General features: G+C 36.9%; 1 protein-coding gene across 1 annotated transcript; it reads right to left on the bottom strand.

Moving 5' to 3' along the window:
• Nucleotides 1-7869: 7869 nt before the first annotated feature.
• Nucleotides 7870-9840, bottom strand: LOC130747317 (extensin-2-like). Its single transcript, XM_057600215.1, has one exon. The coding sequence runs from the start codon at nt 9811-9813 to the stop codon at nt 8122-8124; it is 1692 nt and encodes a 563-aa protein (XP_057456198.1). The 5' UTR covers nt 9814-9840; the 3' UTR covers nt 7870-8121.
• Between the last annotated feature and the right edge of the window lie 4553 nt (nt 9841-14393).

The raw sequence follows: 14393 nt of genomic DNA on the forward strand, positions 1-14393 counted from the left end.
TTCCATGTTCGTGGAACCTTTTGACCGTTAAGTTGTTCCAACTTATAAGCTCCTCCTCCAACGTCGCCTATAATCCTGTAAGGCCCGCCCCAATTGGGCGAAAGTTTGTTGTGCTTGTCAGGTATTGTATTTTTTCGGAGCACTAAGTCTCCTACCCTCATCTTTCTTGGCACTACTTTCGTTGAGAATTTTCTTGCAACCTTCACTTTCCCCGCCTCATTCCTTATGTGTGCCTCACGTTGTTCCTCAGGCAGCATGATTAGATTTGCTATTAAATTTTCCCCATTGTCATTCTCATTAAACCGAGCCACTCGCCAACTTTGGTTTTCAATTTCGACAGGAAGCATGGCATCAGTTCCATAAGTTCGACAGGAAGCATGGTAATTCTTCCGCCCAAAGTCCTTTCGCTTCATCCAGCTTCTTCTTTAAGCCTTTTAAAATAACCTTGTTTGCTGATTCGGCCTGTCCATTGGTTTGTGGGTGTTCTACTGAGGCAAATCGCATTTCAATTCCCATTTCCGTGCAAAATTCCCGGGTAACACTACTTGTAAATTGGGTTCCATTGTCCATCACCAATGCCATAGGGACCCCGAATCTGCACACAATCCTTCGCCACAAAAAATTCCTAACCTTGGCGGCTGTGATAGTCGCCACTGCCTCAGCTTCTATCCATTTGGTGAAGTAATCAACCGCCACAATGATATATTTCATTTGTGCCCTCGCTACAGGGAATGGTCCTAAAATGTCAGTCCCCCACATGGCGAATGGCCAAGGCGCCATCATGGTTGTTAATTCTTCCGGTGGAGCCTTGTGTAAGTCAGAAAAGACTTGACATTTTTCACATTTCTTAACATACTCCAGACAGTCCTTCTTCATTGTCGGCCAATAAAATCCTGCTCTCAAAACCTTTACTGCCAAGGATCGCCCGCCGATATGACTGGAACACACACCTTCATGGACTTCCGCCATTATTACAGGGGCGTCCTTGGTATCAACACATTTGAGCATAGGAGACATAATTCCCCGCCGATACAACTCACCATCCACCAGTGTGTAAAAACTGGTCTCCCTGCGTTTTGCTCTCGTGTTCAGATCATCATCCTGTGGAGGGTTCTGTAGAAAAATCTTAATTGACTCCATCCATGAAGGCTCGCCTTCAATTATTGACTTTACTGCTTTGAACTTCACTTCCACTAAATCAATACTTGGGCGAGACAGGGTTTCTTGAATAACTGTTTGATAATTGCCCAATCGCCCAGTACTTGCCAATTTTGCTAGCACGTCAGCCCTCTCATTTTGGCTTCTCGGGACATGTTCTATCCTAATGTTTTTTATCTCCATCATTAATATGCGCACTACCTCCAAATATTTAGAGAGTTGCGGATCCTTCACTTGATACTCGCCCTGCACCTGCTTAACCACCAACTGCGAATCTTCTTTGATGAATAACTTTTGAACGCCTAACTCAATAGCTAACCTTAAGCCGGCGATCAAAGCCTCATATTCGGATTGGTTGTTGCTCGGCTTGAACTTAAACTTTAGAGATTGCTCTATGATCATTTTATCTGGGCTTTCAATAGTTATTCCCGCCCCACTTCCAGCGTTATTGGAGGATCCGTCCACAGATAGGACCCATTCTCCTTGTGTTTTCTCTCCTCCCGTGGGTGTTAATTCTGCCACGAAGTCGATCAAACTTTGGATTGTAACTTGGCCCCTTGGCTCATATTGTATATCATATTCTGATAACTCAACTGACCAGCTGACCAATCGCCCTGATAAATCAGGCTTTTGGAGTACCTGCCTTAGGGGAACATCAGTTTTAACCTTGACTTGGAAACTCTGAAAATAAGGCCTGAGGCGCCTTGCCGTTTTCAGAATCTCAGTATCTGTGCCGGAGCCCAAACTTGGCGACCAGTACTATCCTGCAGATTGCCCGTTCCAATCCAACAAGTTATCAATTTCAAAAATGCATTGATCTTGAATGGGTTATTCAAGGTAATCCATTCCAAATACAATTAACATATGGCTTACATGCAGGTGATGATAAATGTGGAAGGGTTGACCCGCGAGAACGTGTGTCTAGCTAGCTAGCCCCCAACCATATATCCACCTCCAGAAGTATCGTGCTTTTACTTGAAGAATGGAGAGGATGTTCTCTTCAACAAGAAATGGATATGAATAGGAATTTCCCATGTTGATGCATATATAATCCCATTCCCATGCCTTAACTGTTAGTAAAATAGGCTTGATCGTGATGGAAATCACTTTCCTTAAAGTATTTCAAGCACTCTCTGATTTCGTCTTAGAGTTTGGATGCAAGAATACCCAGAATAATCAGCCTTGCTTCGAGTTTGCACAAGACTAATGAAAACTCGAAATGAAGGGAAGTGATTTTCTGGAAACAGAGGATATGAAAATGTATGTTTTGAACTCTGAATATGCACTGTATTTATAGGCAAAAAACAGAACAATGTATAAGGTTGCGACCCTTCATGTATTGTGTTTGTTACCAACAGATATATCTGTTCCCAACAGTCGCAATGTTTCAATTCAAAACGAGCAAAACAAACGGTCGTTACGGCAACCGTCGTTGCCGTTGCCGTTGCCGTCGCCGTCGATGCGTCGTGCTGTCTACAAGCCGCCACTAGCGCCTCTACGCCCACGCCGGTGGCGACACCGGCGAGGGATGGTGTGAATGGAACATGTGACATAAAAGCTTGGGACCACCAAACCATGCACATGTGGCACTATATCCTCACTTTGTCTCTTTGTTGAATGGTTGGCATTTAATGATATATAAATGCTTTGGAAAGTTGCTCCACTTTCTATGTGGGACTTCATTCCAATCCATTCAATGCAAAATCAACACACTTGTCATTTTGGAACACTATGTAATTATTACTCCTTGAGTAATTATTACAACATTAACCCCCTCCCATGACCCATATGATGCCCATCCTTGGCATACATGCCAGGTGGACACCTCCCTCTCTTATTGCTCTCATTATATTCCACATCTTGGACCAAAAGGATTGACCTCCACCCCTCACCCTGCTCCTAATAATAATTATAAATGAAGGGATTGAACTCAATTCAACCTCCAATGTTCCCTGTACTAGTCAACAATTAGATGGACCATCACCACCGGTGGCTAAGTGGGTCAATCGGTTCCAATCCGCCCCTTCCATTTTCAAATCGTTTTAAGTGGACTGGTGCCGGAGTGACCCATAATAAGAGTATAATTTCTTTCTTTTCAAATGTGAATCACATTAAAGTCAATAAGGCAACCAAAGTGCACTTACATCAAGTCAGAATTTCCTTGTGCCATCAATCAAATTATACCATGTAAGTATTATAACAACAAAAAAAATTATATAGGTATGAATATGACAATTATAACTTTACATTAGTAATTATTTAATAGTATGACACAATTTAATTAGTAAAACAGAAAATGAAATACCCAAGATAGTGCGTTTGAATCCGAAGCATACATGGAAAGAGAACCCATACACAAAATAAATATCATAATGCTTTGAAGAGAAGACACTATATAGTTCATAACATGCTTATTCACAAAATCATAAACCAACATAACATAGTCAAACAAATAAATCAGAACATCCCCTTAACCGAATTTGACATCAAAATCAAGCCTTTAGATAAATTTCTTCATATGTGGTCTTTCGTTGCCCCGATTTCAAGGCCATGTTGGCCTTGCTAGAACATCTAAAAAGGAGATCAATTAAGTGCAATTGGATTAGCTAGAGGGCTTGGGTTATGACTTCATGAGGATCAATCTCAAACAAGGCCAAGAAGAATATAGGTCCTCTGTGATTTGCCCGGTGAATGGTAAGTTTTCGAACTTAATTATAAATAAATTAAAATTCTATTTGAGTTATGCATGTTCAATAATCATGCTCGATACATTATTATAGTCGAAAAAGTTGGACAAACATGCAGTACTCAAGGCCGACCCAAGGGCCAAGCCACCCAAGCAAGGACTTTAGGCCTCCAAAAAAAATTATTTTTTACTAAGTGAAAAAGGCCTCCAAATTTTGTTTTACTAAGTAAAAAAATGCCCCAAAAATTTTAATAAATAAATATTTTTTTAGATAAAAAGACCTCACTTTAAAATTTGCTTTAGACCTTGTCTAGTGTTGGGCCGGTGAGGTACTAAGGAGGTATTCATGCGTACCCCCGCTCCAAGAATATTGATATTTGCTCATGCTCAAGTATCTTCTCAAACTGAGTCTAAACAAATAAAAATAGTTAAAACCATATAGAACATCTATATCTATATATATTAGAAAAGAACAACTTCTAGCATGACGTGTCGCTCTCACAAGTCAAGTTAGTGACGTGTCGCTCCGAGATTAATTCTCACTTAATTATTTACACGTCAGCTTTTCCACCTATTAATTCTCATTTAATAATTTACACATATTTTTGAGTAGATATAAATGAAAGTGACCTCGATAATAAAGAAAAATATTGGAAAGTAGGAAAATTCTTTAAATGCTACAAGGGTAAACATGGAGAGAAAAAATTAATGTTGCATAGATATTGTAAAGTGACTTATATTTTGGGACAAAAAAAACTCACAAAAAGTGACTTATAATAGGGGACGGAGGGAGTATAAATGACGAGGAGAAATTTCTGTACCTAAAATTCATTTCCAAAACAAATCTATCTTGGCTAATTTGAAAATTTTAAATCTATATTGATTTATGAAATTTATAAGATTTTGTTTCTCTGATAAATGAGAATCCATTGAGTAAGATGATTTGCATCTAAGTCTGCTCTGAAACCTAAAAGCAGTTGTTGTTTGTATTTGCGTATAATTTTCAATTGTAAGTTTTAATTTTAAAGTATTATAATGCTATCTACGTGAGATTTTGTTTTATATAAAAAGTATCATTATACTTTTTTTATACAATCATTATATTCTAAACTAATTAATTGATATTATTTTAATAGAATAAATTTAATATAATTAACTTTAGTATTATTTTCAAAATTTAAAGAGTGTATATTTATATAAGTATATAACTATAATAATAATTTGATAGTAAGAAAAGTACGAGGAATACAAAATATTAATACATATGGACTATAAAATTATGACCTGAATTTATTAGTGCTAACAAATTAGAGTTACGAGATCTCACGGGGAGAAACATTTTACATGAAAATGAAAATTTGTACGAGTTAAAAAAAATAAAATTCATTTTCTATAACTTAAGTGTATTTTTAATAATTTAAAAAATAATTATATATTTATGTATTGTTATATATCTAAAACACAAAAACATTACCCTTTATGCAACACGAGTATACATCTTCACAAACAAAATTCAGTTATACCTTACATGCAAAAATTAAAGCTTTTTGTTTATTAACTTCTGTGTTTTTCAAAATTTGTGCTCTTTAAATATCTACATCTTTATTATGATTATTCTTATATTCTTAGCATCTTAAATATTTATAATTTAAAATATGAATCGATATATCAAATACAATAGACATATTCCCCGTGCAACGCGCGGGTAAAAAAGCACTAGTATTACAAATTACTTTATGAATGTTAAATTATACTTACCAACATAACATATCTATTAAACTCTTTTATTTTTCGGGACTGTAGTCGAGTGAGACCTCTTTGGCATCAACGTGTTCGTCCTTCCATGCAGGCTGTGTTTTTTGCGTCAGATTACAATCTTTGGGTTCTGCATAATTTACAGAACGAATCGATGCAACATCTTCCGAGTGGTGTTGTTCCTAGCTTCGGGCTTCTCCTTTGGCTGATCTGGACGACGCGTTCCAATTTTGTTTTTCAGGGGATCGATTTTGATCTGCACAGTGTCTTTACCTCAGCGTTAAGGCTCCAACTGGACCATTCTCAAAGCGGTGCTTCAATCTGTTCCTCTTCTGTGCCTGGTATTCGTAACAGATAAGATGGGAACCTCCTCCTCCTATGTGGGTCAAGTGTAATTCAGATGGTTCGGTGCGTGGCTTGCCGGGGTTGGCAACTTGTGGTGGTGTCTTCCGTGATGAGCTTGGTCAATGGAAACTTGGATTCTGTAGGAATCTTGGTTCCTCTAATGTCTTGTGGGCTGAGCTTTGCGGTATTTTTTCTGCTATCTCCCTTGCATGGAGCAGAAATTTCCCCAAGGTAATTATTGAGAGCGATTCCCATGGTGCGGTGCAGCTTGTTAATCTTGGTTGTGATCCTTGGCATCCTTATGGTGGTCTCGTGAGTCATATTCGGGTTTGGATGGAGAAGGCGTGGGAGGTTCGTGTTGTGGATGTTTGTCGTGAAGATAACCAAGTTGCGGACTGTTTAGCCAATGTGGCTCATGATTTAGCGCTTGGGTTCCATATGTTGGATAGGCCTCCTCCTAGGTGTTCATCGCTTTTGTTAGCCTCCTCCTAGGCTCCTAGGTGTTCATCGCTTGGGTTCCATATGCGCACTGCTTCCAAATTTCCTTCCCCGTGTCTCAATTTTCAAACCCTAACTTCCCAACTGGGATTCAAGGAGCATGCTTCTTTCAAACCCGACCACACTCCCAAGCTTCTCTATAGGAATGATCCTTCGTCGCGCCGAGAAGATTACCAATTACCAAGGAAGATTGAGAGTCTGATACGCTTCACTGAAGCATTGGTTTTGATTCGCTTTCTCAGAATAGGTTAGTTAAGCTTGCTTATAGTTTCTTTGTGATGTAATTATGGAATAGAATGCAGAATTATTAACTAGCATGATGCATCCAGGTTGAAAAATGTGATCGCTCTATTGAATTGATAGATTACCAAACAATGCGGTTATTGGAGGTATGCTAGCTAGCTTACTTTATCTGGAATTATTCACTTGTAGATTATGTTCATCTTGGGATATATAATGTTCTATAATCTAGTTATACCATCAACTAACTGCCTTTTCAAAAAAATGAAACATCAACTTACTGACTGTTATAGTTTATGTAAGAGCAGATGAAAAACTAAATTTGTCTAAGTTAAAAGAGTTAAAATCAGTGTGTTGTTTTACTGATTGATTCAGGCGATTTTAGAGGAAAGTTTTGGCTTGGAAACTGGGTAGTACAATGTTGGGTTTTGATTTTCAGAAGAATCTTATTTTCTTCTCATCATAATTTGGTGAAGGACCAAAAAGCCTTTCATGTAGTCAAAACTTCCACCAGATTTTGATGCTTTGGTCTAAATATCCTTGTGACCACAATAACCATTAATGTTTTACAAGATCATAAGAGCTACAGAGTGATTTGTTAAGCCCACAAGATGTGATCTAGTAGGTCGGACCAGCTCCCGACTACTTCCTCGACAATATAATTAAGGTCCTTAGAAACACGCGATTCGCAGTCTCTGCTTGACCATTATTCTAAGGATGCTCAACCACCGAGGTTGAGTTTTGCTTGATGCAAAGCTACTCAAGCAATTCTTTGATCTTTTTGTCAATGAATTTGGTTCCATTGTCAATGACAACACTAGGTGAAATAGCTTCCTATTAGCTAGGAATTCGCTGTAAATATATCTTGGTCGTTGATTTCCTAGCTAATTCGTAGATATATGTGGTGAATTTTGGGGAACCATTTTCATGTGGAAAACTTAGACAAAGTTAAGTTACAAGTCGAAATTTACAAGCAATGTACTGGTGCACTACCCATTTTCGTAGTGTGCCATAGACAAAGTCATTTTGAATTGAATGCCATGATCCAAAGTATAAAGGATTCATAAGGAAATGAGATATTTTGATTTCTCCCCTATGTATCCTCAGATTAATTGTAATCGAATAAAATTTTATTTCTTAGTTTATGAATTTTGTATGATCGTAAATTAATTAATAATGCAAAGAAGGAAATGGAAACCAACATATATCAAGATAGAATAAAACATGATATTACATGAAATACATATATAGTACACACTTCAGAATTAGCACAAATACATACACAGTTCCACGAATCATGAATTTTTTTCGTAATATTAACTGCGAAAATGTTGAATATAATTTGCTGAAAGATCCAAATTTCTAAAGCCGCAAGCTTGATACTCGGGAGACGGGGATAATATCATATTAACTGCGGCAATGTTGCCTTAGTCACGTGGTTAATACCTGGGAGGCGGGGGTGAGTTATAGAGGTACGAATGATGAGGATGTGATGAAGATGGTGGAGGTGGGGACTTGTACACATAAGGAGGAGGAGGCGAATGCGAAGGAGGTGGTGGTGACTTATAAATATAAGGTGGAGGAGGTGATGGTGAAGGTGGAGGTGGAGATTTGTATACATATGGAGGAGGCGGTGAAGGTGACGGAGGAGGTGGTGACTTATAGACATAGGGTGGAGGAGGTGAGTGAGATGGAGGAGGTGGGGATTTGTAAGCATATGGAGGTGGTGGGGATGGAGAAGGAGGTGGTGGGGACTTGTAAATGTATGGTGGAGGAGGAGAAGGAGGTGGTGGGGACTTGTAAATGTATGGTGGAGGAGGAGAAGGAGATGGTGGTGGTGGAGATTTATAGACATATGGAGGTGGTGGGGAGGGAGACGGTGGGGGTGGGGACTTGTAGACATATGGAGGAGGTGGTGACTTGTGGACGTCCGGATGAGGCTTTGAAGGAGATGGTGGAGGAGGAGACTTGTAAATGTATGGAGGTGGTGGTGAAGGTGATGGTGGGGGTGGAGACTTATAAACATATGGAGGTGGTGGTGATGGGGATGGTGGAGGTGGTGACTTGTAAACATAGGGTGGAGGAGGGGAGGGTGATGGAGGAGGTGGAGATTTGTAAACATATGGAGGTGGTGGTGTAGGAGATGGAGGAGGTGGAGACTTGTACACATATGGAGGAGGTGGTGAAGGAGATGGTGGAGGAGGAGACTTATAAACATATGGAGGTGGTGGTGATGGAGATGGTGGTGGTGGTGACTTGTACACATATGGAGGAGGTGGTGAAGGTGATGGTGGAGGAGGAGACTTGTAAACATATGGAGGTGGTGGTGATGGAGAAGGTGGTGGTGGAGACTTGTAAACATATGGAGGAGGTGGTGAAGGTGATGGAGGTGGTGGTGACTTGTAGATGTATGGAGGAGGTGGTGAAGGTGATGGTGGAGGAGGAGATTTATAAATGTATGGAGGTGGTGGTGATGGTGATGGTGGAGGTGGAGACTTATAAACATAAGGAGGTGGTGGTGATGGTGATGGTGATGGTGGTGGTGGTGACTTGTAAACATAGGGTGGAGGTGGTGAAGGTGATGATAGGGGTGGAGACTTGTAATAATATGGTGGTGGGGGTGACAAAGATGGTGGTGGAGGAGACCTATAGACATATGGAGGTGGTGGTGAACGAGATGGTGGAGGAGGAGACTTATAGATGTATGGAGGTGGTGGTGAAGGTGATGGTGGGGGTGGAGACTTGTAATAATATGGAGGTGGAGGTGATGAGGATGGTGGAGGAGGAGACTTATAGATATATGGAGGTGGTGGTGATGGAGATGGTGGAGGAGGGGACTTATAGACATAAGGTGGAGGTGGTGATTGGGATTGAGGTGGTGGTGATTTGTAGACATAAGGTGGTTGTGGTTTTGGAGATGGTGGTGGTGGGGATTTGTAGTAATATGGAGGGCTTTTGTGGCCATGGTAAGGTGGTTTGGAATGGTTGGGTGGGTGTGGATGTTGCTGATGAGATGGTGGGGCTGCATTGTATGGCTTATCATAATCAGCAGCAACACTGAGAGCCATTAGGCAAAATGCTACTCCATAGAGGAGTTGAGGCCATTGCCTCAGCCAAACTGAGGTTGCCATCTTCTCTCAATGTGTAGTAGTTGTAGTTGTGATGATGTGAGTATGGTTTCTAACTCCTTATATAGTGTTACCTTTCATTAATCATGGCTGCGACATTTTCTTGTACAGCCTGGCTTAATGTTTTATAAATACATAAATTCTGGTTTCGAGGTTGATGCATCCTAGCTACCTTGTGTGTTAATATTATTTGATATGTGTTGTGGTTTTCCACTAAAGGAGTTAATATTTTTTCTAAGTCAATGAAGAGAGTTGGTGATGGCGAATTGCAGAAAGAGTTCATGGCACATATGAACAACAAATGAATTTGAAAAGCGCGTAATTAGCAGGCAACTCTTATATTTTACTTTGTCTTAATTTTAAGAGAGAAGTACTAGCAATTCAAGTATGAAATGGCTGATCAAGTCAATATGTGTATGCCGAATTTGCCTGCAATATTCTCTAATCTTTATATATGATCTTTAAAAGTGATTAGCTTAGATTCTTTCTTCCAAACAGACATATTTCTGGATTACAAAAATGCAGAATATGTTATCTTGGATTATTTTTATAATCACGTTGTCGACGGTGAATTAATAAAATTGCTTCACCTTATACTAGACAATAGACATCATTGTCAACATGTTAATATAGCTTGATACATTTGAATGATACACTTACATTGGTTTTCTCTTTTATTCCATTTCTAGCATATTTTTTTCATTGTCTCTTCTTTACCTATCAGATTAATCATCATATCTTTCACTTCCTTTTGTTCTCTATTCTTATTTCTCTCCATCTGAAATTGTTCGTGTCTTGGTTATAAACAATAATATACACTGCAGAAATTTTCATTGTGGTAATTTTTGACTTGGGATAATTACTGTCTATCCCGGCAGATCAAATAAATCTTTCCCACAATGTTTGGTATATTTTTTTGTTGGTCATTTAATGTTATTTAAATAAGTTATATTTATTTATTGTTTATGTATTTGATTTAATAAGACTTAATAAAAATTCGTTGATTAGCACGTTTACTTAGAACATCTCCAATGCAAGGTTCTTAGTTCTTATTTTTGAGTTAAGAACTAAGAACTAGGTTATTAACCACTGGAGGGGATGACGTGGAGTTCTTAGTTCTTAAAAATAAAAACTCAGTTCTTATATAAGGAGTTTTGCTTTTGAGTTCTTAGCATAAAAAATTAATTTTTTCTCTCTCATTCATCAATTCATTCAATTTAAGTATTGAATTAGCATTTAAATTTAAATCAAAATTATATGAAAATAAAAAATATTACTAATATAATGATATTGTGGGACTTAATGAATAGTGCTAAGAACTAAGAACTAAGAATTCATGGTTGAAGCAAAATTTTCAAAGAGTTGCTTAAGCACGTGTGGCAGTACGGGCCCACATGAATAGTGTCAAAAACTAAGAAATAAGAACTAGCATTGGAGATGCTCTTACATGCTTTATCTTTTGTCCATTAGCAGGTGTCAAAGGTCATTTAATGTTTTTAATTGTACATCATTCTGTTTATTTATTGTTTATTTGATTAAATAAGACCATAAATATACGATGATTAACACTATCCAACTAGTCTCTAACTACCAGATACATACTCTCTCTTTTTTCCTCTCTATTTTATATAACTAACTAAATTAATCAGGATTATATCTGGTAATCCTATGTTACTGCTCATTTCCTACTACATTAGTTATATTTGATAATTAATTAGAATATACGATAAATTGCAGGTGTCTAATGTTAAATAAAGTTGTTTCCGCGTGATAGTGTGTAGCTTAAGTAGTTGAGCCTCTTTAAATGCAGTTGTGTTAAATACTTTGTAGGTAGAGTTTTGTCATCCATAATAGTACCACCTGATTCGAAATTGTAAGCGCAATTTAACAAATCAAGAAAAATTTCCAAGAACTAGAAAGAGAGAAATTGTAAGAGATAAGAATCATAACTACGAGAAACTGAATTGAATGATTCTCTAACAATTACAATTACAATTACAGAGTATTCTGTTTTACATACTCATAGAGTATTTACAGTACTGTTAGTAACTCAACCATAACTAATTAGTAACTAACAACTAACTAGAGCTTAACCATTCTCTAGTAACTTGTTATGCTTTTTTTTGGGGGGTCAAATAGTAACTCTTATGCTCTTTTTTTTTTGGTCGAAGATTTCGGATTGAAACTTCTTATGCTAAATGGAGGAACTGAATACTCTGAGCTTGGAATGAAAATCTGAAAATTTAGAACCTGAAATGGCTTTGGTAAGCCCATCAGCAATGTTGATATGTAGACTCTTGTTATTGGGCTTTGGCGTGCTCTATATTCTATAATTCATCCACCCTATTGTTTTGTCTTTCCATTATATTTTTGTCAAGCTATTCCCGTAAGTTTTAAGGATCAATTTTTTTTTTATATAGGATTCGCACCTGAGATTTAATATGTTATTGATCCACACATGGTATATTTTTACTAATTTTTATAGTTTAGGAACTAAAATTGTTAATCCGAATCTTTTAGAACTGAAACAATTAAGTGCTTTTTAATATATAATGATAAGTGTAAGGAGAACTTACGCAGTTAAGTTTGTTGAGTCTGTTATGGTTCAGTTAGAGTATCTTAGGGTTTGTTATTCATTCAGTTGAGCTATTCACACTATATAAGTCAATCATATAATTGATGTACTCACCGTTTTATTCATTCAATACAATTCATTCTCTCTCTAACCGAACCATAATTAATTCACTAACAATCTCAACAAACTTAACTGACTAAGTTCTCCTTACAATAATAAATATATAGGAAAGCTTACCATTTGAATTATGATACATGTATTTTGGGTTGTCTAAATCGTACATGATAAAATCACACTAGTTTTAACATTGTTATGAGCTATTATGAGTCACCTAAGCTATAATGATTCAGCAACATCGCGTATTGGGAGGTTCTTGGGCTATTTGGATAACTGATATGGATATTATGGAACCAGAGAAATTATATTTACTATAGAGAAGGGGTATTGAATGCTGACAAAGTGAGTAATGATACATACACATCTCACATTCTCTTCTATCTTATTTCCACACTTTTTTTTTCTTGACTTTCTCTGCATTTCTGTTACATCACAAATTATATATCACTCATTTTTTTCTTTTCTCTTTTTTATCATCTAAGGTGGAGGTGGAAATAGATTGTCAACATAACTATATTCTTGACAAAGCTATAGACCTTATCCAATTTAAATCTTGGGCTTGGTTTCAGCCTTTCAGGCTAAATGGAAATTTCTCATTTTATGGTTGGCAAATACAACCTCTATTTTGTTTCTCAAAACGGTAACTATTTCAAGCTTGTAATTGGGATTGGTACCCCTTATGTACAAATTAAGAATTGGAAAGAATAAAAATGCTATTTAATTATCTTTAAAGTTTACAATTTGTTTATTATTTATCTATTTCTAACAAGGGAGAAACAATCCTAAAAACAGCATAAATATGATTCGAAAATCAGATTCAAGAAACTTGCATAGAGATGGATACGACTTTTTTACCTTGGTAGTGTAAATTTAAAATTTATTTACCAATCTAGTGCAACTTTTAAAATATTTACACAGCTAGTGTAAATCGCCACTAGCATCGGCGATATATATATTTTTTTTCTTTATGTTTTAAAAAAATCGCCAACAGCCGTGACGATATATGTATTTTCTAGTATCGCCATTGTTATTGGCGTTAACCAAATATTATATATTTTTTCTTTTAAGTGTCGCCATTATAATTGGCGATTTTGAATTTAGTCTCGCCATTAGGATTGGCGATGTCCTTTTTTTTTTTTTTAACACTTATAATGCTATAATAGGATTGGCAATTTTAATTTTTTATAAACAAATTTTTTTATCCAATAACGCCAACAACATTGGCGACTTTTTTTTTTAATACTAAACACAATGGCATCACGATTGCATGCATGCATTTATTTTTTCTTACCTGCATACATTTAATATATTTATTTTTTAAGTTATTGAGTACCCCAAAGTGAAAAAAACAAAACAAAAGGAAGCCAATTCAATAAGCAGTATATGGTTTAAAAAAAAAAAAGGACATCGCCAATCATAGTGGCGACACATGGTTAACGCCAATGACGATGGCGATACTAGAAAAATATATATATCGACATGACTGTTGGCGATTTCTTTAAAACATGAAAAAAAAAATATATATATATATATCGCCGATGCTAGTGGCGATTTACACTAGTTGTGTAAATATTTTAAAAATTGCACCAGATTGGTAAATAAACTCAAAATTTATACTACCAAAGTAAAAAAGTCGATGGATACTTCAATGTTATGGAGCCCAGAGAAAAAGAAAAATGAGCAAAGCCCACGTTGATTATTGTTAATTGTTTCTAACAGGTCACTGACCCTTTGACAATAAAGCCCCCAACCCCAACAATATGGCCGTAGCCCAACAGTATTAGACTATTAGCACATGCCCTTACAACATTTTGAATTTTATTTTATTTTTAGGTCGAAAAATAAATTGCACCTTACAAGAATTGATCCTTAAACATTTTTCTTCTCAATT

The sequence above is a fragment of the Lotus japonicus genome, chromosome 3 (genome assembly GCF_012489685.1).
Source record: "Lotus japonicus ecotype B-129 chromosome 3, LjGifu_v1.2".
In the NCBI taxonomy this organism is placed as follows: domain Eukaryota; kingdom Viridiplantae; phylum Streptophyta; class Magnoliopsida; order Fabales; family Fabaceae; genus Lotus; species Lotus japonicus.